The following is a 25,827-nucleotide window of genomic DNA, read 5'->3' as shown; positions in this document are numbered from 1 at the left end:
TTTTTAATGTCCCAGTTCAGAAACTGGGGTCAGAGCGCAGGGTCAGCCATGATACAGAAAGGGTTAAAGGCATTACTCAAAGACTTAACAGTGGTAGCTTGGCAGCGCTGGGGTTTGAATCTGTGACCTGCCAATCAATAACCCAGAGTCTTAACCATTTGTGCCACCACCATAACAAATGTCACTGATGGGATTCAAGCCCACGCCTTCAGGGGAGATGGTGAAATGAGATCTGTAGACCCTTAGACCACTGAGGTCATCCTGCCATTATATTGCAGTATTTTTTTCTTCTTTTGATTCTCTAAGGTTTCTTCCTTGCAATGCCCCTCGAATATTGTCATGGATGCAACATTTAATATCTGACCTTGAACCTGCTTAGACAGATGAATAAATGCAGTGGTGGTTCAAGGTTAAGATTTGTGGTTTAATGATCAAATTCTGACTCTTTAGTGATGCCAACCTGCCCTCACTAAGTCCTCGAAATGATATTTACCCCAGGGGAGTTACAGTATCCCCAGCTGGCTAACAAACTGTACTGTAATCTATGTAATATATATACACAGTATACTAGGGATATCAATATTATTGTGTTAATCTAGAAATTTTAAATCATTACTATTTTTAAATGCAAATTAATCATATGACCAAGTTTTACCCTAATGGCTTTCAATAACCGCAGTGTGGTTACTCGGGTGTGTCTGATAATGGTAGTTGAACGTGGATAATAAGATGACCGAGGAAACATCACAAATGTGTTGAAAGGCAAGTTTCACAATAAAAAGCTTCTAGATAGAAGTTCTACATTCTATTACATCTACATCTATTTTTACAAGTACACGGTAAAAGTAACCTCCAAAAGTGGAAGTGACTAAGGCTCTAGGTTTTGGATTTTTGGATCTGAGGTCCGGGTTCAAGCCTTATTTTTTTTAAATATGGGCGTAATTGATAATTAATAATGGGCGTGTTTAGTGGTATTTGTAATCCCATTTTATGTTTGGTTATGTCCATTACTTTAATTTTTTTACAGCCCAACAACTGTCTGTCCAGAATGGTTAAGGCACATACTGTAAGGTTACCCATAACCCAATTACCCAGTAGTAAAGTATGTAAAGTAAGCAGCTTCTTTATTTATATTCTTTTTTAAATAATTCAAAAATCCTCTCTGTAGTCTAGAGCAGAGGGCAAAATACAGGCAGGAAAAGTTAGAAAAGATTTATCTGTAATAACAACAAAAGTAACAAACCATGGAAAAAACTGGCTCGTTTAAAGCACATTAACTGGACAAGACTTTGCCAAGACGTACAAACACAGAAGGCTATTAATAGAAAGACTAATTAAAGGCTAAACTAAAAACAGATGAACACAATGGGAAAACCAACCAGCGACAAAACAGTGGTGAAGACAGGACTAGGAAGTGAAAACACAAACATGTCATGGTAAGAGCAGGGACAGTGCACTTACAACCCATCATCATTATGCCATTTATTTTAAATACAGCTAAGGTGTATAAATACTTAAAACTGTTTCTGGTGAAATGGTTAGCCCTGTCGCCTTGCACCCCCAGGGGCGAGGGTTCGATTCCCCCCTCGGGTTTAGGTGCATGGAGTTTGCATGTTCTCTTCATGCTTGGTGGGTTTTCTCCCAAAGACTTGCAGATAAGGTTAATTGGTGTTCCCAAAGTGCCCTGCAATGTATTGGCGCTCTGGTCTGGGTGTAACCCACCTCATGCCCCAAAAATTCTAATGTCCATCTAAGCTCATACAGAAGGTAAGAAGGGCAACTACTGAACTATTGAACACCATCTCATTCCAAAGGTTAAGTCGAATGTTAACAATTTGCATTATACACATAATAACAACTACAAAAATTTGCCAGAGTGCGTGTCTCATCCGGGAGTAGCACAGGACAATTCCTCACACAGATACATCGCCAACCTGGCACGCAGCACTACTTTGTGCTTCTCACAATCCAGCCTAGAAGCATTGACATTTGGGTGCAGAGAAAACCACAGTGTAACCCAACACAGCCTCAATCCAGAATCTCCAAGCACCAGTCCAACTGATCAAATCCAGCAATTCCAACCAATCCATCTTCCATCCTCCATCAACCTCCCTAGTACAAAATCCAGGTCGTCAAATCTATCCAGAAGCTCTTAGTGAAGCTGGATGTTACAGCTGAACGTTCCCACAACCTCTAGAGAACGCTTTCTAGGATTGAGAGAGCCCTAAAGGCTTGACAGAGCTGCAACTGAAGACTTTTCCTTATGGCTTCCTCGGGATACATTATTTTCTCCCGTTTCTTTCTCCTTATATTTTTTCCTTCTGGCCTCCCATCATCTGACCCCCCTCTCCTTCCCTTTCAGCTTTTATTCTTTTAACAGATCCATGCTAAGTGCTCGCCAGCACAGAGCGCCGGCTGCCAAAAGATCCTCAGACAACAGTCGAGCGCACGCATGCACACGCTAACCCTCGAGCCATACGCAAACCTTTTCCATGAGTAGGCAACGCAACATTCCTTTTTGGCTCGTGGTGTCGTTAGCGTCCGCGCTTTGCTTAGCATTCTTTTAAAATTCGTTTCCCAGGTGCCACTGATTAGCGCTGCGGCCGCCGTTGTCTCTACTGGCGGGGAGTGAGGATGGTTGGTTGAGACGCTGGAAATGTTTATAATCTGTAATCTGTTTGTTTGTAACAAGGATTTATGAGAGAGCAGCACACACGGCATCATTGCAACACACACACACACACACACACATACTCACACACATACAGACTGTACAAATTAACATACCAATGCAGGTTATATCTCACCGATTGATTGCTTAAGGCAACTAATTCTTGTGTCTAAGGTTTGCAGGGAGTACCATCCAAACACACACACACACACACACACACACTCAGCACAAGATACACAGTATCTTTTATATTTGACCGGCCAACCCGAGTAAGTGTTGCTTATTATAGAAGCTCTTGGGGCATTCTGGAGTGTTTTAATTCTGCAAATGTGTATGTATGAAATCCAGTAATAGGGTGCAGGTAGACGGCACTCCCACTTAGTAGCCCTGTTTTTTAGTACACCAAAGCACTCATGTCCAGGTCATGTGCTGCTCCTCTAAGGTCAGCGTCTCGGCTCCATGGTGGAGATCCGAGGTTGATCGGTGTGATGCAAGGGTGCCTTTAATGTTCACTTTACACTGAATTTAGCAGTTAGTGCTGCTCCATACGTGTGATTTGATTAATAATAAACATGACCTGTGTAGTATTCAATTCAATTTAATTTAATTGAATTAAAAAAAAAACTTTTTTTTATCCGCTTGGGGCATATTAAGGCAGGCAGAGTAGTTAATAAAAAAAAGCTATCAGTGCAAATACCAAATAAAATAACAAATAAAAAACAACTGTTGGAATGATGGCAAATGGAATTCGTCCGTTAGTGCAAAAAGCTTGAATAAACATCTGTATAAAATCTGTAAAAGTAAACATCTGTATAAAATATCTGTAAATAAATATAAATTGTATAAACTGTGAAAAAAAAAAAAAAAACGGTACTGCATAATAACCAAAACAAAGTAGAAGAGGAAAAGCCTTTTTGAAGGAGTGGGGTTTTGGACCGGCACTGCATTCAGTGGCTTGGTTTTATGGGGTGTGGCATCCCCTCGATGGCAGGGCTCAAACCCGGGTTTGTCAGATCCCCAACAACCTAGAACCTTAGAAGCATGAGGTATCACTACTGTGGTGACCCCTCAATGGGAGCAGCCAAAAGACTAACAACAGTGATTCGGTGGTGAAAGAGGGTTATAATGTGGATTATAGTGTGGAGAATGGTGGTTAATGAGTTGAAGGGATTGAGTTGAACAGCCCTGGGAACAAAGGTTGTTCTCCTAAATCCTGCAGCTGGGGCATCATAGCCGTCGTCCTGATGGGAGCCACGCAAATGGAATGAAACCAACAAATGAAAGAGAGGGTGAGTACACTTTCAAAGAAGGCGAAGAATGTTTGCAGGATGGCCTTGCTGACTCCAAAAAAGTTTAGCTTCCTCAGAAGATACTGCCGCTGTTGGCATTTCCCGAGGATCTCCTCTGTGTTGGAGGCGAATCTCAGCAGCTGGTTGAAGATTATGCCCAGATACTGGTACTTCTCGACGATTTCCAGTGATCTTCCTTGGATGGTTGTGGTGACTGCTGCAGCCAATTCCCGCTGTTTTTTGGAAAACGTCACCACCATCTTTTCCATGTTCTTTTGCAAACAGGAGCTGTCGCTGTGCTGCTCAGCACAGTACCTCAGAGTCTGAGGGCTCTCACCACGTCCTCTATGTTAAAGGGTACAGCAGAGTGGCTTGGTTTGAGTGAAGAAATAATTTCTTTGAACTGAGTGCTGTTATCTGTCTCAAATCTGGAATAGAAGGAGTCAAGGTCATTAAGTAATGTTGCTGGATTATAACCTGCAACCTGGATGGTTCTGCTGGTGGAGGGAGCAGTATTCATGGTTGCCATATTCTTGAGGCCCTGCCGGGCTAAGCAGAGGTTACTGTACATTCAGCAAAGGATTGTTCGATTTTGTTCTTATATTTCAACTTGGCAGTTTTAATGACACACCTCACCTCCCTGTTAACCTCCTTCTTTTCCACCTACGATCTCTTTTCATGGTTTGGGATTTCCTTAGGAGGTTTATCGTTGGGGAAGATTGTGACAGTTTTGGTCAGGATGATAGGGTCCACACAGAAGAAAATGTATGACAAGACCATGACTACATGCTTATTTATAATAGAAGATGTGAATATGAGGCTGTTCCAATGGCTCCAAAGCATCCCTGTAATCTAATAATAATGCTGTCACTAGTCCACTGTTTGATACCTGCCACCACCTTCTCTGCCCTCCTTACTGCTGGAGTGTATGCTGGTGCAAGCACTATGAAGTGATGGTCAGCAGAGCCGATAGGGGTTCTGTATGCGTTACTCTAGGTACTGAGCCATAGCATTTGTCCAGGGTTTTTCCAAAGCGGGTCGTGCATGTGCTGTAAAATATTGGTGAAAACCTTTCAATGAAGTCTCCCAGGATGAATTTGAGAGAGTCAGGAGATATAGTTTCAAATCTGTCCAGTACTCTTTTAATATTGTCCGGGGCTGTGTCTGCATTAGCTCTGGGGTGGTTATAAACCAGAAATAAAGATGAGTATGTCAGGATTGCTCATTAATTAATTCATAATAAGCGTAATTAACAGATTTGCGCTTGCTTAATTAATGAAACTTCATATGCTACAGTTTCAGCTGTACTTCAAACCACAGATATAAATGTAGGCGTCTATAGCAACAAAAAAAAATCATGAAATACCAGCCTAAAGTGAGTCAAATCAGATTAATGTGGCACAGATCAAATTTGTTTTAGGAATAAAAGTAATATTAATAGTAATATAGTAGTAATGGTAATATTTTTGGGTGTCTGGAACAGATTATTTGCATTTACATTATTTTTTAGGGGAAAATGCGTTTTGCAATACGAGCCTTTACCTTATGAACTCGCCTCTGGAACGTATAAGATGTCTTTTTTCTGTTTATTGGATATGATTTTTTCCCCAATATTTAATATATTAACTGTAGGGAGTCCTTAAGATACAGACAAATATATTATGGCAAATCGACTGTATGTTGCACTTCGTATTATTATTAAACATACAAACAAGCACTGACCCAGACACACACACAAAATACAGTAGCAACCATATCAGTGTGTGTCCATACAGCTATTCCACTATCAACCCGCGTGAATGTTGTAGCCGTTTACCCGTGTGTAGGCATAGCTCTATCTTCACACACACATGCACACACATATATACTGCCTGTCTCTCCGCACCCCGGCCTGCTTTTCATCACACAGCGCTGTGTGTCATCAGACTCTGCTTTGACCTTGACATCAAAACTGCAGGTGTGAGACATTTCCCCTGAACTATCAGTTTAACCTTGGAACAGCCGACACCAAGAGAGCAAAGTGGCGAAAGACAGACAGGAAGAACATTAAAATTCATTCGAGGCCAAAAGGAGCATCACAATTCGACCCAATTCATTCAGCATGGAGTTTTTTTTAATCACATTCTAACTCAACCAGTCGGGGGTACACATCAGCATGTTTGGTGTGTGGGGGTATGTTAAAATATGTATTAGTGTGTGTGTGTTTTCTAAGGTCTGTTGATCACAAATTCAGCACAGCGGCTGCACAAGGGGGAGGAATGGCAGTAGCAGCGTCTTGAGCCCTCCTACTCAGGAATGCAGCAGGCCCTTAGAGAACGCAGGAATTTGTTTAAAGAGCGCTATGAGACTGCACGACTATTAATACACTCCTCGGATCTACACACACACACATACACATCCAGGGCATAAAGGGTTATCCTAACCGTGATAAGAGATAAGTATGTGTGTGAGAGATGTTCTATGCTGCAAACCGGACCATTTCCAAACAGAAACACGTCACGTGCGTGGATATGATACAAACCCAAACAAGGGCAATGCTGGTAAACGTGAACAGTTCAACACGACCATGAGGAAATGAAAGTGTCTGCTGGAGGACGGCTTGTGTCGCAATGAATCAACTCAACTTATGTTACGTTATTACAGTAACATGGGTGATGAATCTCGACCTTCCATCATGTGTGTTTTCCCTGGAAACTACAGTAACAACCCAGTCGGGTGATTAATTTTCTTGAAAAGCAACTTTCAAAATCTCGGCTATAATTCGAAACACAGATTTACATTAACATGCTCTTTTCTAATACTCTTCCAAAGTAGCAGCTGATTTAGAGAATTTCATGATGGACGCCCTACAAACTGTATATATATATATATATATATATATATATATATATATATATCAAAAAATATATATATACTATACATTTAATGCCAACACCTGTTCATCTGCTCGTTAATGCAAATATCTAATCAGCCAATCATGTCGGTAGGCATGTAGGCATGGTCAAGACCATCTGCAAAAGTTTAAACCAAGCATCAGAATCAGGTAACTGACCTATTAGTCATTCAATGTAACTCGAATGCTTGTATGTAGGGGACTGTTGATCCGAAACTACTAATGAAATGGGCAGGTAAGTGTGTATGACTGTTTATCTGTTTGTATGTTAAGGAAAATACGTTAGACGTCAGATATAAAGATGCAAGAATTCATGATGGAGAACATCTCGGACTTTTTCGGGCTGCATTTTATTGTTTTATTAACTTCAATAAAAAGATCAAAAGTAGCTGGTCAGGAAGCCGTCTAAATGATAACAGGAATTCATTGACATGGACCTCCAACAACATTTAATGTAAGTGGAAATTGATACAAAATTACATCATGTGCTCCCACCATCGTTCATTATTTTCCCTCATACAACTTGTTCTATTTTATTACTCACAGTCACTTGCTCATTGTCCCATGTACAGGGTCACGGGCACACACATCGCATGGCACACTCACATACACACACTCACTCACACACTCCGGGCAATTTGGGAACGCCAATGATTAGCCTAATCTGCTTGTCTTTAGACTGTGGGAGGAAACCCGGAGTAGCTGGAGGAAACCCACCGAGCACGGGGAGAACATACAAACTCTATGTACACGGTGGGAATCGAACCTGCACCCTGGAGTTGCAAGGCGACAGCGCTAACCGTGAAGCTGTCTTATTTTATTATTAACGCATTACTGAATATTATGGCGAATAAGAAGAAAAAAAAAAATCAAAGTAATGAAATAGTAAAAAAAAAAAAACAGTAGCAGAGTTTAAGGGGATGCTTTTCACTTCATCAGTGTAAAAGCTTGCTTTTGATGGAACAGGCAACCCTGAGTACAACAGACCACTTCAGCCAGTGAAGCCACTTTAGCTATTGTGAAAGCAAACATGAAGACAAAGCAGAGTACTCATGGTGAAGTGTAGGTGTGTGTGTGTGTGTGTGTGTGTGTGTGTGTGTGGTCTGTATATGAGGTCAAAGTCACGTGCAATAAGAACAAACATTCAGTTCTGTTAGTAAATGTGCATCCGAGTGTTATCCTCCCTCTCTCGAGTACTCATCTCGTTTTCTAATAATCATCAGAGGCAAGCTTTAACCCTGCAGTGTGTCAGAATCAGTGTGTTAATCCCTAAATCTGGCACACGCCGTGCTGAGCAAAGTGTCACACACACACACACACACACACACACACACCCCAGTCTGTATCAGGGATTAGCGTCTACAAGTTTGCAGTCCCCAGGATATACACAGAGACACAGACGTATACACACACACACACACACACACACACAATACAGAAGCCGCTCTGTGAAACGGGACACAGGAAATAGACAATCGCTGACAGAAGAAACAACCACATAAAACAAAATATACAATACATATCATTCCAACCTCTGCAGACACACACACACACACACACACACACAAGATATGCGAGAGGAGTGAAGAGGCATGAGAGAACGTGAGGATCCAAGACCCGCTCTGAGATCACACAGCATTCAAACACTGGAGCAATTCATCCCTCAGTCATTCATACATACACACACACCACACACACACACCACACACACACACACCACACACAGAAACTACTGTCACAATATTCTCTTGTTGCGAGTGTACTAACACAAGTGACATCATCACAAGCCCGAGCATAACAAAATGGGATCGTGGATAAGTGATGGAGAGAGAGAGAGAGAGAGAGAGAAAGAGATAATAAAATAGCATGAGGATCGTTCTGATGAAGTTATAAACCACTGGTGTAAGTCGCTCTGGATAAGGCCATCTGCTGAATGTGTTGAGTTTAAATATAAAATGTGTGTGTGTGTGTGTGTACATGTTTATGCATGAGTTCATTTTTTTTACCACTAATATTTACTTACTTTTTAATATTTCAAAAGCTGGAAACTTCTTTCAAAAAAGTTAAATAGACTTCTAATGTACAGTAGAAATTATATATATAATATATAAAATAGCAACATATTTTAATAAAGACATTTATGATATACTCTGTATGATCCATTCACCCAATCATACATACTGCCAATCAGACTACACCACATGGAGTGGTTAGCGGCAACAATGCTAACCACTAAGACACCACGCTACCTACTGAAGATTGACAGATGTAGGGAAAGTTGTCCTTTTATTGCTCAATTCCTACACTGGTACAGAATATGTCAGGATAGAAAAAAAATTTAACATGCAGAATACTTTTTTATATATACCTACCACTAACATTTAAAATAGTTATAATTAAGTAGACATCTATAATAGTTCTTTAGGGGCAGTGGTGGTTCAGGTGATTGACAATTAGATTAGATAAAATTTTATGGTCATTGTGCAGAGTACATGTACAGAGCCAATGAAATGATCAGAGAGTTGGTGGTTCAAGCCCCACCACCACCAGGGTGCCAATGTTAGGCCCTTAGGCAAGGCCCTCTACCGTATGACCATACTGTACAAAATCACTCCGCCATCGCCGGTCCCAAAGCCTGGATGAGAAAGATGTATATATGGTATAGAAATAACAGAATCTGTCGCTCGATGTTGTTGTATCCACACTCCGATTATATTTAAACTTCTTTCGCCGCACTACTGTGTAGGTGTGAACGTGTTACATCAGTTAATTTGTAACTGCAATGCAAGCAAAAAAAGGCGCCCCACAATGTGCAGTGACTTGTTTTTTGTGGTCTGAGGGTGTACCTGGTGCTGAAACAACACACCGAAGAGCATAAACAGAAGCGTTTGATTATCTGCAAACAAAATTTGGACTGATACTCTAAGAAAGATGAACGTTTCCTAAAGGGAATCAATACTGGTGGTGAGGCAAGGATTCATCACTACGATCATTAGAGTGAATGGCAAAGTATGGAACAGACACATCCTCAATCACCGACCAAAAAAAAAGTTCAAAAGTCTTATAGTTTTCTGGGATTCTCAAAGGTCAGTATTGAAAAACGATCAGGAAAAAGGTTTAACAATCAAATTGCTCATTACCGAGAGATGCTGATTGAAGAGCTGAAATCTAAACCTTGTATTAAACGGAGAGGACTGCTATCCAAGGGCATGTGATCGTGGATGACGTCCGCACACTTTTGCCCATGTGCCCAAATCATCCTCCTTAGAGTTCTGATCTTTCCCTATCACCTGTTTCTGTTTGGTCCCCTGAAAGCAGCCCAACAAGGACAAAGATTCACTTCTGATGAAGAAGTGAAGACAGTGGTGCAATCATGGCTCGCAGCTCAGCCTAAACCATTTTTTTAAAGGGAAAAGTAAGCCTGTTGACAGATGGACTTGAAGTGTATTGAAAAACAAGTTGATTCTGTCGAAAAAATAATTATGTGTTTGTCTTTTAAAAGTTAATTAAAAGTAATTCTATAGCCAGACTGCAAATAATTTTTGACTCACCCTTATACAGTATATCAAGTAGTCCCATGTGTGGGTGTTACCCCATTTTGAGTTTGGCACAAGTGGCTGGGATACAAATCCACATGGCAAGTGAGGAACCTACCACTGCACCACCAATGCCCCAACCCACGATATAGGATTTAATATCTTTTTTGATTATTACCATCCAAAGTCTAGTGCTATCAAGGAAAATGTCTGCTGACAGAAATGAGGAGTCCTGGCTTGAGCAGTAACTGACCGAGCCTTCAGATAAAAAGACGAGTTGGAGGTCTCACTCATCCTGTTTAAGTCTGGATATATGGTAAAAAAAGATGATGCGACGAAAAGAACAAAGGAGAGACGCTCATCTTATCCAACAAAATTGTTGCCAGATGTAGTGTGAAAAACACTGACCATTTTAGGATGCGTGTGAACTTTTGTTTGGGTTATAAAGTGTCATTTACAAACGGAAAACTTATGAGGCTTAACAGTCTCCCATTTTGTTGTGTCTGAACCTTTTACAGACTTTACAATTCTTTTTTATGTATTTTTTAAGACTAAATATAATAGAAATGATTGCAACATTAAAAACAAGCAAAAAAAAAAAACAGCCAAAGTGTGCAGTGTGTAGCCAAACGTTTTGCATAGTGACATAAAAACACTGGCTCGAGAATTCCTAAATGAAGTCGTATGGAAGGAGGGGCATTGATCTAACCCGTGCATTTTATATATTGCATGTGATAATGAAACTGCTTTGCTTTTTTTAAAACTGCGGAAAGATTTTCTCCTTCAGTGTGCATCATCTCAAACCTTATTTTAGCTGAGCTGGTTCGGTTGGTTTTGCACTTTCATTCTGAAACTGTGCACTTTAAGACTACAAATAACAAGTGGCACATTTAAGACGTCATTTAAGACTTTGATGACCCAAGATAAAAGTACATGTTTTGTTAAGTGCATTGCTTTAGCGTATTTATATACCTTGGGTGTTGAGCTCAATCACAATCTCCTCTTACAGTATATTCATCAGCATGCTCTTCTTCAGTCTTTCACAATCATCTTTCTTCGTGTCATTTCACATCCTGTGGTTGATACTTACAAGAAGCGATGTGATCACACTGACTATCGCTATCTAACCTGTCTAAATGAACTTCCTGTTCTGAGCTTGATCATGTGGCTCAAGTTTCTCAAGCTAAGTCAGGTTATGGGTTTTAAGAGTGGAAGAAAGAAAAAAAAACTGATTGTGTTGATAGTGTAGAAGAAGTTGAGAGAACAGTAGAACAGTATTATGGAACATTACACCTGTGTACTTTACACTATGTTGTACTGTGAAATGAAGTCAAAATTTGATTGGGTGTAAACTACAGCCTTGCTGTTCCCCTAGTCACTATTTTCGTACTAAAAACTTTATATGTGGCAGAAGTGTCAGTACAAAGATGATGAGCTGATAGAGATCCAAAGCCTTTCTTTCTACTGTACGCATTTAGACTCGGACATTTACATTTAGGTAGCCCTAGTTCACCTCTGTCAGTGGTCATAAAAATAAGAGTGCAAGTGCTGTACCATACATTAACCTTTGTGATATAATCATAAACATAGAAGCCAGAACACAAGAGGATCAGCATATTTGAAATGGCATAGCATAAATCCCAAGAGGAAGCCTTGTCTCTGAGGATGGGAGGAGCAGGAAACAAATCCCCCCCCCCCCCCCCCCCCGAAAAAAATGAGACAGGGAGGATTTGCGTCATTCTTCTAACCAACAAAATTAATGCAGAGTGCTGCCAATGTAAACCCCTTTCCCATGAACATTCAATATGATTAAAACACAGAAGAGCTGTTAAAACCACAAATCTATGTTCTTGTATCATTTGTATAGTAACATCTACAGTAAGTCTCACTGTGCAGAATAATAGAATACAGTAATGAGAGTAAAAACTACAATTAAAATTTAATCCCTTGCTACACTAAAGCAGTGAAACGCTGGCCTCCCAGGAACTCCTTTAATGGCCCAAACCTGTAGAAATGGCTTAGGGCGAGGTTAGGGCTGTAGGAGAGGGGTGGCAAGAACTCCCAGGTGAGTTCCTGTAATGTGTAAGTAGTGTTCATCAGTGATTGAATGTACAGATTTCGTGCATTTCATCTGTTTGATAAGTTACAAGGATCAGGCATTTTACCCACTGAAAGTAGGAATGAAATGAAAGCAGTGGAATGAAAGCAGTGGGCTCAGAGCTACCTCGGTCATTCCTGGATGTACAACTTGTTAAGTGGACATCGCACAATGTTAAATCTAATTGTTTTTTTTTTAAATATAACCTTCACTACAACATTGTATGTGCTGCGAACCACACTTCGTAGTATCTTGCTGAAATGAAACTCTAGTTCAATAGACACACGGTGGCCCTTCACACACTTTCATGTCATAGGGCTGATGTCATTGCCCTCAAAGGGTGAACTGTTTGTAATTATACAGTCTAAGTGATATTCATGAATATTAAGTGGAACCATCCTCAGTTATGACGAGTCCCTAAGTACTGTAGGCCATCTCTGCTTCTGATTGTAAACACATGGTACATGATCGGGCATATCAGCGTGGGGAGGCAAATGTCAGTTGGGTATAATTGGTGATATCTTCTGTATCGGTTTCCTTCCCAAAATGAAATATCCTGGTTAAGGTAAAAGTATGGAATTTCTTCATGATTGTATCTGAGTAGAAAGTAAAAGTTATAGACTAGTTATCAAGTAGTCTGCTAATAGACTCAGAATATAGCAACATTAAGTAAACAGGGCAAGGATTGGTTACTCCTTGCATGTGACAAGAATCTTTCATATACTTCATGCCTGGACTATGGGGTAGTCTGTATTTTTCTTCATAAGAAATTGACATCCATGCCCACCTAAATAACCTAAAATCAGACTAAAGTAGAACTTCTTGGACATAAATTTAAAAGACAATATGCTTGGTACAAAAACAAGACCATTCAATGAACAACATTCCCTGGGTGAAGCACGGTGGTGGCAGCATCATGCTACGTGAGTTCTTCTCTACAGCTGGGAAATGAAGCCCTAAGCAAGAAATAAATAATCATGACCAGCTCTAAATACCAGTCTATTTTGGCACATTTTTGGTTAGGCAACCAGCACAATAGCAACCCAAAGCACAGGCCATTTCCTTTTTTCTTATATTTTTTTATTAAAAACATTGCATCAAAACGACAAATCTTTGGTTTACAGTAAAACCCTTGTCTGATGTTACCATGTGTTTAAGGATAAAAAAAAAGCAGCAGGCTCTCTATTACTTCTAGCTCCACCACACGCGATGGGTTCACTTTTGCTTTTCTCACCATCTTTCTTTTTTTGCCTCTTCCTTTGTTAAATTCAAATGCAACATATGGTTTGCTTTTGGGTAGAGTTGCCAAAGTTATCTGACCACACGCAGCAGCCAAAGGGGGGGCCGGTCTATCTTACTCATGCTATCTCGACTCGGACCACTTGCTTGGACAGCAGGGCTGCTAGTATTCATCATCTGCATTAGATCATACAGTGACTGTTTGTGTATGTGTGTATCAGGACAAACTCTGAAACTGGTCATGTATTTGACTCTTTCTCCATAAGACACTGACATTAGTTAGATACAGAGACTGCTTGTTCTTACATGCTACATGGCAGAGAAGAACAAGCGTGCCTGAATATGAGCATGGTACAGACAGAGCAACTTTGAAAGAAAGACACTGTCTGTGGATAAGGAGGTCATCTTTTACCATGCTTTTGGGGGTGATGATGGTTGAAGTTGCATGGGAGGCTGTAAAAACTAGGGCACACACACACACAGTTATAAGCACTGAGTTGAATAACATGAAACTGGCCATCAGACGCAGTACACAGTACACACACTCACTGACACACACACTTTAATCTACATCTGTCATGATAAGATGCTTGGTTAGAGATTATGACGGCTGCCCTGGTTCACTCGGTGCTTTCAAATGCTATGAGAATTTCAGTGCTAGATTATTCAACAAGATAGAGGCACACACATAATAATATTGTAATTGCTGAAAAGTTATTTATAAATTACTGAAATTAGGTTTATGACTTATCCAGTGCGTTATTAAAACCTAGAGGGACAATAATGAACCATTAACTTCTACGAAAAACTGTGTATAGTATATAATGTAACTAATGTATACGTTAGAGCGATTCCACATGCAAAGTGTAATAAGAACTCACAGGATTGGGACTAAACAGCTGTGTTTCCATAAGAAAACCACTTGTTAGTCAGACTCATCAGAAAAAAGGGCTTTAATTTGCGAGGGGGCATAAAGATTCAACTTTGGAGCCTTAGGCTCGTCAGGGTAAGAAGGGGTGAAGCAATAAATCCATGCACCCATCATGCATAGCTGCTACTGTACAAGCCTTTGGAGGTAGTGTTATGATGTGGGATTGCTTTAGTTGGTCAGGTCTAGACTCGGCAAGATTATGTGGCAATAAAATGAAGTCAGCTGACGACCTGAATGTACTGACTGACCAGGTTAGCATATCTATGGATTTGTTTTTCTATAATTTTAGATGCATAGGAGATGTTCTGGGAGCATCAGGAATAAATTATACACATAAATTGGCCTCTACATTTCACACTGTAATCAAAGCGTTGGGCTGTTCAACAAAATATTCGGCTGATGTTAACAATATGGGAGACTTTAGAGACAAATTAAATGTCAATTGAGCTTTATTCGGTATTTTTTAAAGTATTCTCACACTTATGCTAGCATAGTTTAATGTTAAAGGGCCTATTCAAAATGAATTCATGAAAATGAAATCATTGAAGTAAATATCACTGGATGTCGTGGGAGTGTAGAGACGATTCAATAAAAGTTTTTACTTATGCTTAGTAGTAGCCAGAAGACTTTTATCCTAACCTACTCAGACGTTTCGTTGATTTCTTTGTCTCTTGTTTATTTTCAACATCAAAAACAACGGTTGTTACAGTTTCTTGCATAAATCCACTGTCATCACGACAAGTCGCTTGCTGTGTTCTGTAGCTTCGATAGATTACAGTTACAACAACTTATTTTACTGTATTCCTTTTAGCTTACTGTCTCACGTAGAGCTGACGGGTTGCTCTGGCTCAAGGTCCACCTGAAGTCATCCATGGTGACGGCCAGAGAGTTCATAACCTCAGCGTCGATTGTCTCGTCCTCCAAGTCAATGAGGTCCATCTTCTTGCGGATGGCCTGCAGTGCAGCTTCCGAGCACAGGGCAGCCAAATCAGCTCCTACATGACCATGGGTCTTGTTGGCAACTTGCTCCAGATCAACATCATCAGCTAGCTTCATGTTCTTTGTGTGGATCTGCAGGATTTCCAGTCTTCCTGTAGCATCAGGAATGCCGATGTCCACCTCTCGGTCAAAGCGTCCAAATCTCCTGAGGGCTGGGTCAATGCTGTTGGGTCTGTTGGTAGCAGCCATCACGATGACGTGAGCCCGCTGCTTCAGTCCGTCCATCAGGGTGAGCAGCCGAGATACGATGCGCCTCTCTACTTCACCATGAGTCTTTTCTCTTTTGGGTGCAATAGCATCCAGTTCATCAATGAAAATGATGGCAGGAGCGTTCTTCGAAAGCTTTACGCAGGTTGCTCTCAGACTCGCCAGCCAGCTTACTCATAATTTTAGGGCCATTGATCAGGAAGAAGAATGCTCCAGTTTCGTTTGCAACAGCACGAGCAATCAGAGTTTTTCCAGTTCCAGGAGGTCCATACAGGAGAATACCACGGGGAGGCTTCACACCGATGGCCTTGAAGAGTGCTGGGTGCCTGAGAGGCAGCTCTACCATTTCTTTGATCTGAGCCAACTGCTTCCTTACCCCGCCAATGTCATCATAGCCTACTTCATTTAGAGATTCCTCTTCATCCTCACGCTTAATAGGCTCTCCTTCACAGTGAATGACAGTGTCTGGAGCCACTATGCAGTAAGGGCTGGGGTCAGTCTCCACCACTTTAAACTCAACAGCACGCTGTATTCAGACTGTATTCTACCTACCTCCTTTTGAGTCACTTTGCTTAATTCTTTTTTAATCGTAAATGCATGCTATTGAGTGAACAAAGATTGACGATGACTGATGATTCAGCTCTAATGATCTCTCAAGTCCAAATTTAAAAACTTTAACAGAGTTTGCGAGAGGCGAACCTCCACATACTGTAATGCGGTCCACAGACCTTCATTTCTCATTACTGGCAGCTTAATACATCCCACTTCATTAGATTATTTGTAATCTATTTAAGCTTGGAACACTGGAGTTCATTTCTCGTTTTCCTTCAGGAACATCGGCATGAGGTGAAACGCTCCTTTGCTGAAGCGAGTGCTTCTATTTGTGCACGCATATGAATTACAAAGGTCCTGACAAGTGAATCGTGTATCCTCGGGAAAATAAACTTCAATAGCACCAGGATCGAATTCGGGACAGTTCGTAAAGACGGTTTCAGCAGTAGACAACGTAACCCAGGCTGACCCTGCTCGAAATGATGGGGGGCTGTGTGTGTGTGTGTATGAATTAGGTAGGAGGGACACACTGAGTTCTTTGAGACTCGTGTAGCTTTTGGCTCTCTCTGGTTATCATTCAAAAAAGCAGTCAGAGAAGAAGAAACAGTACGAGAAAGAACATGCAAACATGAAAGAGAGAGGCCACGTCTAGGTGGGAAAATACTGTACAGCATGTCTTTGTGAAATAAAGCTGGTGAAATGTGAAGAAAAAGAAAATGAATCATTTTCAATAGTAAAAGGAAAGAATGAAAAAAAGTCCTGCAGCTTTGCATCCCTTCCCCCAGAACACACCGAAATACAACAAAACCCCAAATAGAACCTCAAATTGACCTTTGATCTTTTGCATGAGCTCCCCAGTGGCCTTTAGGACTGGGGTGTGGGTGTGTGTGTGTCTGTGTGTGTGTGTGTGTGTTGTTGGGTTTTTTTTTTTTTTTGGGGGGGGGGGGGTGTTTGTGGCGCACAAACACAGACTAACACACACACACACACACACATACACACACACACACACACTAGATGAAGAATGTAGATAGGGACAGTGAAAAGCTAAGATGCAAAAGAAGATAAAAAATTAGGAGGCTGGACGAATGAAGATTAAACGTTATAATTGAGATAAATGATTTGGCTGTTTGCTTTAAGGCACTTTCCAAATACATTTATAAGAGTATCATAATAATACACATGCATGATCTTCTATTAACACTTGTATTTGAAAAAAAGGTTAAAATGTAAAGAATGTGCATAAAGCTTATTGTGAAATATCTGATTTTTTTTTTACTGTACAGCAAACAACATACAACATTACACAATTACTAATCGATATTAATGTAGTAAATTCTGTATAATACATATTCTATGTATCTATAATATTGCACTTAATATTATAATAGAACACTCGAAGAACAGGGCAGTGTGATGCAGCTCAAAAGTAAAGCTTAAGTGAGTGAAAAAAGAGCTTACCTCCCGTACACTTGTCATACCACAGCAACGTGATAACATTATACAAATATCTCTCGTTTCTCAGGCAGTTCCTTAGAGGCCAGATTGGCAGATCAACACCTGCAAACTCAATGCACACAGACCCGAGGTGGGAATCGAACCCGGACCCTGGAGGTGCAAGACGACATTGCCAACCACTAAGCCACCATGCCGCCGTAAAAGGAAATGACTCATTTTTTTTTACTTATGTTATAGCACCTATAAGAAGTATTTCCTCTCACCAGCGTATGATTTTTTTTCTCTTTAACTTGAAAGTAACATGACAAATGTTTCCTCTGTCCTGAACACTTGCAAAGCACCACTACGAAAGCTAATTCTACTAGAGAACCCATAATCTTACAGAAATCTTTACAATTGGTCCACAAAAAAAGATACGGCCTGGCGTTGAGCCTATCCCAGGAGACCTATGGCATGAGGCGGGGTACATCCTGGGTACTCATTCAAACACTATGTGCAATTTGGTAATGCCAATTACCAAACGGCTAATCAGCATGTCTTTAGACTGGGGGAAACCCACCAAGCACAGGGAGAACATGCAAATTTTAAGCACATAGACCCGAGGCGGTAATTAAATTGATCCTAAAGGTGCAAGGCGACACTGCTAAACATTACTACTTTTAGGGCCCAAGCACCCTACTGTATGTTGTCATAGTGTGTGAAGGGCCCTATTGTTTTGCTGAGGATTTTTTTTCAAACATTTTGAGTTTTTTGGGGCCCCGGGGGCCTTACACAAGATTTTGCTGCATAGCTCATAGACACTTGCATGTATGCACACGAAACCCAGTATACATTTAGAGCTCACTGAGCTGAACAACTTTCATATTGCATGTCATGGGCTCAACTCAAGACTCAACCACCAGAGGTCTAAAATATTAGTATCTAAAATATTATCTATAATATTAATAATATGTATTTAGGGTCGCGGGGGCCTGCAGCCTATTATAGGAGACTTAGGGAATGAGGCAGGGTACACCCTGGACAGGGTGCCAATCCATTACAGGGGACACACACACATACACTCATTCACACACTACGGGCAGTTTGGGAACGCCAATCAACCTAACCCATGTCTTTGGACTGTGGGAGGAAACCCACCAAGCACGGGGAGAACATGCACACAGATTGCTAACCACTACACCACTGTGCCACCTGCTATCATTCTGTATTAGCGATATATTTGAATTGCAGTTACTATCAGAGGTTCTGGTATCGAACATTACTGCACACTCACGCTTGATCTGAATCAAGAACTGAACAGCTCTGTGGTGTAATAACAACTAACCAGTATGCTCACAATACTGTAATCACATGTAATAATTACAACTGTTATAAGATCTAAAAAAGCATCCAAAGTGGAAGTAAAAAATTTCTTAGAATGAAACAAAACAAAAGAAAGAAAACTAATGTGCCAATGTAACCTTTTTTTGTTATACATCCTGATTCTGACCTGTAGCCAAGACACACACTATATACTGTATGTAGATCTGCAGTCATTCAGGGTCTCGCTGTTCGCATTCCCGTAATGACTTTGTCGAGCCACAGGAAGCGGGAACGCATGGTCGAGTGGCGTCACCACCGCACTTGGCTGGGAGAACGCATGTTATATTTCTGTCTGTAAATCCCCATGCACTTTTTTTCCTCCTCTACAGTATTGTAAGAGCTTGGCTGTATTGCAAGAATGTACTATTACTCTTTGGCCACACATTCTATCCATGCCTATCTACACAAAATCCCACACCACAGAATCTATCCTGGCATGTACAGTACATCGGAGATCATCCATGTTAATTCTTCTACTCTAATAAACCCTATAGCAAACTGTTTCTTCTCTCTTCTTTAGAAAGTCTGGTACTGTAGGTTTAGACCGAAAAAAGAACGGACTACTTTTAACAGCAAGAAGTATTTCTACTGACGTATTGGACGACCGATCACAGACGTTTTCCTATCAGCAAACGTGCAAGAAAACCATTTGCTCACTATGACTTGCTTGGACGTTCTGTTAACAGTTTTTACTGTCGGCGTAAAAAGATTCAAATAGAGGACACGAGTAGAAAACAGATGTGTAGAAAACCAATCATACACAAGATCCTGAAGCTTTTGGCCAGAAAAGTGCACAAAACCTAGCAGATGTTCTAACCCCCGTGGGTAGATGGTCTGTGGCTGAGACTTTCTTAGATATCTTGTGTACCTAAAAGCATCTTTCCATGTGAACTGAGTAAACCAAATTCATCTATAATGCCTTATCCCATGTCCAGGATTGTGGGGGGGCCTGGAGCCTATCCCAGGGGCCTGGAGCCTATACCTACAGTAGAGCCTATCCCAGCCTATCCTTACTTACAGTAGGTCACGAGGTGGGTTACAACCTGGACAGGGTGCCAATTTACTTACAGACCAACTAGCTTAATCTGCATGTTTTTGGACTGTGGGGGGAAACCGGAATACCTGTAAGGAAACCCACCTTGCATGGGGATAACATGCACACAGAGGCGGGAATCGAACCCAGACCTCAAAGACGCAAGGCGACAGTGCTAACCACTAAGCCCCCATGCTGTCCTGAGAAAACTAGTGAATGCAAAGAAGCATACATGCATTTGAAAGAAAACGAGTTTCTTATACAGATGCACACTAAACCAATAATAAAAGTGAAGTAAAGAGGGAAGGAAGCGAGGTTGAGGCTGTTTACACGGCCGTAATTTCCATGGCTCACTCTCTCATGTCCGCATTAATATTCCGATCACAACCTCCGTTCGTTCATACTGTAAATATGCTTGGACAGAGTGGTTATCATACACACACATACTGTACACAATCACTAAAGTTAGTTTCTCTATTATGTGGCACATCTGCAAAAAATACTTTTCTCAATTTATCCTGATAAAGAAGATCTGGAAAACATTCCAAAAAAAGAAAAAAGAAAAAAAAATCAAAGCCTGGGTACTGAAAGAGTAAGAGAGGACGTTGGGTTGGTTACATGCGGAAGCTGTGATCGGGAAGAGGTAAATAAAAGCCTCTAGTTTGCAACACTGGCACCCCTGTGGATACGGGCATTAACCCAAGACATCATTTCGACAGATCTGACTGTGTCCAGGCTTCAGGTCGGTGGGAGACTCATTCAGACTCGAACTGACCACAGCCGCTGTCCAAGAGAAAGCGGAAACCAGCAGACGTCTTCTATTCCAAAACGGCGTGCTTCCCATGAATCTCTGACACGTCTGAGACTGCTCAATAATGTGCTCTCTGTTTATACGAAGACGAACAGATTTCACGGACGCAGAAAGTCACATTTTTTCTACAAGAAGCCAAATAATGAAGCAGAGATTTCTCCAGTGAAATCATCTTTTATACTGTCAACAGCGCAGTTTGTTTGCTTTTCAGTTGTCATGGAGAATTAACAGTTTGGTTACGTTTGTACACTAATATGAGCAAATATTTAAGCAAATACCAGATGGCAGACATGTAGAAGCACTTATCAACCATTTTGTATGCTAGACAAAAAAAACAAAACCAATCATTCAACAAGGACAAAGCAGCTGTCAGATACGGTGCTTATTCATAAGGCAACAATAAAATAACAGTCATGTTGATTATTTTCCTATTATAGCATAATAAATAATTTATCACAGAATGAGATCTTTTATGCTAGAGATAGGGAGACAACCGATTTAGTTACATATCATCGTTCTTTTGTGTGATAATTCATGTATCGCCAAACTGACCCCAAAATATTTTTATTTTACCAAATTGCAATTTATATATGTTTGCATTTGAGGTGGTTGGAGGGTGTCATTCCTTGATAATCCTACAGGTGGTGAACTCTAAACTATTCAAACCATAAAAGTGCCTAAACATGCAGTTCCTCAAATGACCACTAGGATAAGGACCACTAGCTGGCTCCAAAAGACATGTCATTGGACATTTTAAATTGTCCAAATTTACAACAATTTAAATCAAAGTGTCTACAGCCTGGTATAGAAAAATGGTTTTGGCCTCTATATTCAGATTTCCCATGCATGACACCTGTACAGGGATAAAGTATTGTGTAACTCGTGAGTTAAAATTATATCAAGCCACAAATTTTGCATAATTGGGGAATGAGAGCTACACTGCAGGTGTCAAACCGCTAGCTGTCTGCTATGCATCACTTAACCAACAGCTAAATGGAAATGTTGTAGTTTAACTTGCAAAAGATTGTTGGAGTTGACATGGAACGATGTGCAGGATATAAATGGCGGAGTTCAATCAGATGCAAAGTAATGTTAGCCACCTTCGCATTTTAGCTAAGCTTAATCTAAGCTAGATATCTTGTGGAAACTAGATATCTTGTATGTTTCATAAAACATCCAGGCTCCATTTGTTCCACCCATTTGCCTACTGTATTTATGGATGGACCTGGATTTCGGTGGAGTCAGCTCATGCCAAAATGGCAATGACCAAACCTCCTACAGTTCAAGACTGCTCTTCATAAAACCTATAAGTGGATGGTTTGTTCAGCTCTTATACAATTTATCATAACAGCAACAAACAGGCAGCTTGTAGTGCATGAAGTTTGCATGTTCTCTCTGTGCTTGGTAGGTTTCCTTCGGGTACCCTGGTTTTCTCTCACAGTCCAAAGACATGAAGATTAGGCTAATTGGCGTTCCCAAATTGCCCATGGTGTATAAATGGATGTGGGTTGGTGTGTATGAGTGTGCCCTGCAATGGGTTGGCACCCCGTCCAGGGTGTACCCTGCCCCGTGCCCTACTTTTCCTGATATAGGCTCCAGGCCCCCCGTGACCCTGTATACAGGATAAAGTGTTATAGACGATGTATGAATGAATAATATAAACTAAATTCTGAAATACAACAACAACAAAAAATGAACCCGAGTGCTGACCCTGTCACTGAATAAACAAACCATTCATACCTAAACACTCTCGTGGCCCAGTGACACCAATCTGTTCTTCTTGAGGAAGCTTCAATCCTCCCTGATGAGAAGGGGTGACCTTCACTTGTAAATCACCACAGGAGTTAGATCTGCTCATGAATATAAAAGTCTGTCCATGCTGTAAGAAGGAACCTGTCACCACCATGTACAGTATGTAGTAATAACACAACCACAACACGACATATAAAAATAGAATAAAATTTCCCTTTTGCTGCTTGCTGAACATTTTTTAGTGATGTACAGTCAAGTAAGTTGGGTTTTTCCCCTTGTGTTGAGACAAAACATGGGTCTGGGTTGGTGACAGATGCAAACGTTCAGCAGTGACACGCTTCTGCCAACAGACCCATTGAAATGCTGATAATATAACCGGGAATAGATGAACAATCCGAGTGCCAGTCGAATGCCACTTAACTGGGAGATGGAGAAGGATGGAAAGATTGAGACGGAATGAGAGGATCAAAGCAAACATTCAAGCGTGCAAACCACCTCAAAGCCCAGAGCGCATGAGAGATCTGCGTAAAAAACAGTAATTACCTTGAGGTCAAGGATGCACTCAATTAGGCTCCAGTGTGAATGGCATTTCTTCAGACTCTAACAACATCGGTATAAATTATAAATTAATTTCATTCAAAATAAGTGACCTTCTAATTCCTCAAACACGTCAATAAAACCATTATCTTTTTTCTCATTTTTATTCGAATAACAGTGGGCAAGCCGTACAAACTGGATCCATAGTAAAATGTCAGAAAATACAGAGGTATTAAAAAACAACTTCAGGGAAACGTTATATTCTCTGTAACCATGCTGTGATGTGTGTAACCCGGGTGTGTGTCAGACAGCGGCGTCCTGCAGAGGTAACACTGCAAACATGCTAAACACATCCACATGTAGACGGGCACTGTCTGCGCAGAGCGAAACGACTGAAACTAATGAATTATCACTGCTTCTGCAGTATAGCAGAATCACCCCACTGTCAGTAATTCTGACCCCACAAAGACAGATACAGTAGATAGATAGATAGATAGATAGATAGATAGATAGATAGATAGACAGACAAGTGATGTGCATACAGAAAGCAACAGAACAGACTGACAGAGATGGACAGCCTGACAGCTAAGCAAATAAGACAGACACACAGATACACAGACAGGTCAACAGACAGACAGACGGATCATTATAAAAGACATATACATACAAACAGAAACAGAATATAGAGACAAAAAAGGATAGGTAAGCAAATAATAGAGATAGATAGATAGATAGATAGATAGATAGATAGATAGATAGATAAATAGATAGATAGATAGATAGATAGATAGATAGATAGATAGATAGATAATTGCTATTCTGTGCACGAATACACATGACAGTGCAGACAGCGCTACCACACTGTACTGTACCCCCACACACACTGTTATATCTCTACAGCAGTGATGAAGGTTCGGTGGTCTACCGGCATAAAGAGTGTGTGTCTGCATGTATTAGTGTAGACTATTAGTGTGTATTGCTTTGTATACCGATATGCATTGTTGTGTATGGATGTGTAAGCTGGTGTGTATATTGATATGTACTGTTTTATGTATGTGTGTGTTTGTCTGTGTAGACTGGTGTGTATTAGGGGGTGTGTATTAATATGTGAGTGCACTGATGTGTGTAGATGCGTATTGGCATCTATACTGGTGTGTACTGTACAGTATATTGGTCCCTGTGTATTAGGTATATATTGGTGTGTATATTGCTGTGTCTACTGGTTTGTAGTAATGTGCGGGTCATTGTGTAAATGTGGACTGGTGTATGTGTATGTGTGTGTGCACTAGTGTATACACTGGTATGCATTAATGTATGTGTGTATACTTGTGAGAATGGGTGTGTATAAATGTACACTGGTGTGTAAACTGGTATTTATTCATTTGTATGAATGTGCATACTGGTGTGTGAGCATGTGTGTATTTATGTGTGTGTGTGTGTGTGTATACTGGTGTGAATGGGTGTGTATTGAACGTGTATACTGCTGTGAGAGCTGGTGTGTGTGTGTGTGTGTGTGCTGATGGAGCGCAGGGTACCGTTAGAGCAGAGATCCTCACCGCACTGGACGCGGTCTGGCGGATCTCGGCGGCGCTGCCGGGCTTCAGCAGGTTCTTGGTGAATCTCCGGGTCGACGGTTCCGCTGCCATTTGTTCATCAGCGCGGTCCGACAGATGAGCTCCGATCAGAGGAGAAACACTAATCCCTTTTGAGAAGAAAATAATAATAACAATAATAATAATATATGTATCAGGTTTAATCAAGCGACTGCTGTTCCAGACAGCAACAGCGCGTCTCTCTCTCTCTCTCTCTCTCTCTGTCTCTCTCTGCGGGCAGGGCTTCTTTCCTCTCCTCTCCTCTCCTCTGTTCATTCAGCAGCTCAGCTCTCCCCTACAGATGAGAGTCAGACAGACTGAATTAAATACCCTGTTTTTTTTTTTCTGCGCCATGTTTATTGTAAAGGTTTCTGATTCCTCAGTGATATCAGTGCACGTGCGTAAAATGTAGCTAATTTGTAACCATCTTGTCTTTTCAAAGCGTCATTAATATAAACATAGTATCCAAAATTCAAAAGAATTTATAGTCTGGCTCTAGGATTTTTTTTTATTATTCCCATTTGAAAATATGATCATATAGCGCCCTCTGCTGGGCATTAAGGCTAAAGCTACGACAGTAAGCGTGCTGTCTGAGAGATATACAGTATAATAATAATAATAATAATAATAATAATAATAATATCTTGCTTGCTTTTTTTCAACTGTTTATCTAAGGACTAACTGCACTCTCAGAGTTTATCATTTGTCCCCCTGCATAATTTATACAATATACAAACTTCATTTTAATTCTATTTTATTTTGGTAACCTTGTAAATATTGTCACACTGTCAAACCATTATGACATCATATACTTATGGTGATAGCTTCCTTAATTACTGTATACAGGTATATATAAGGATATTAAGT

General features: G+C 40.6%; 1 protein-coding gene across 1 annotated transcript in view; it reads right to left on the bottom strand.

Annotated features, from left to right (window-relative positions):
* dock10 (dedicator of cytokinesis 10) overlaps positions 1 to 25,187 on the bottom strand; it is a 116,443-nt gene extending 91,256 nt beyond the window's left edge. The window contains exon 1 of the mRNA XM_053487128.1: positions 24,904 to 25,187. Coding sequence (XP_053343103.1) covers positions 24,904 to 25,014 — 111 coding nt within the window. The 5' untranslated portion in view covers positions 25,015 to 25,187. The remainder of the gene's footprint in view (positions 1 to 24,903) is intronic.
* Positions 25,188 to 25,827: the final 640 nt, after the last annotated feature.

This window comes from Clarias gariepinus, chromosome 25 (assembly GCF_024256425.1).
Source record: "Clarias gariepinus isolate MV-2021 ecotype Netherlands chromosome 25, CGAR_prim_01v2, whole genome shotgun sequence".
Lineage (NCBI taxonomy): Eukaryota > Metazoa > Chordata > Actinopteri > Siluriformes > Clariidae > Clarias > Clarias gariepinus.
Note: the sequence above shows the minus strand (reverse complement) of the source record. Positions and strands in the feature narration are given on the sequence as shown.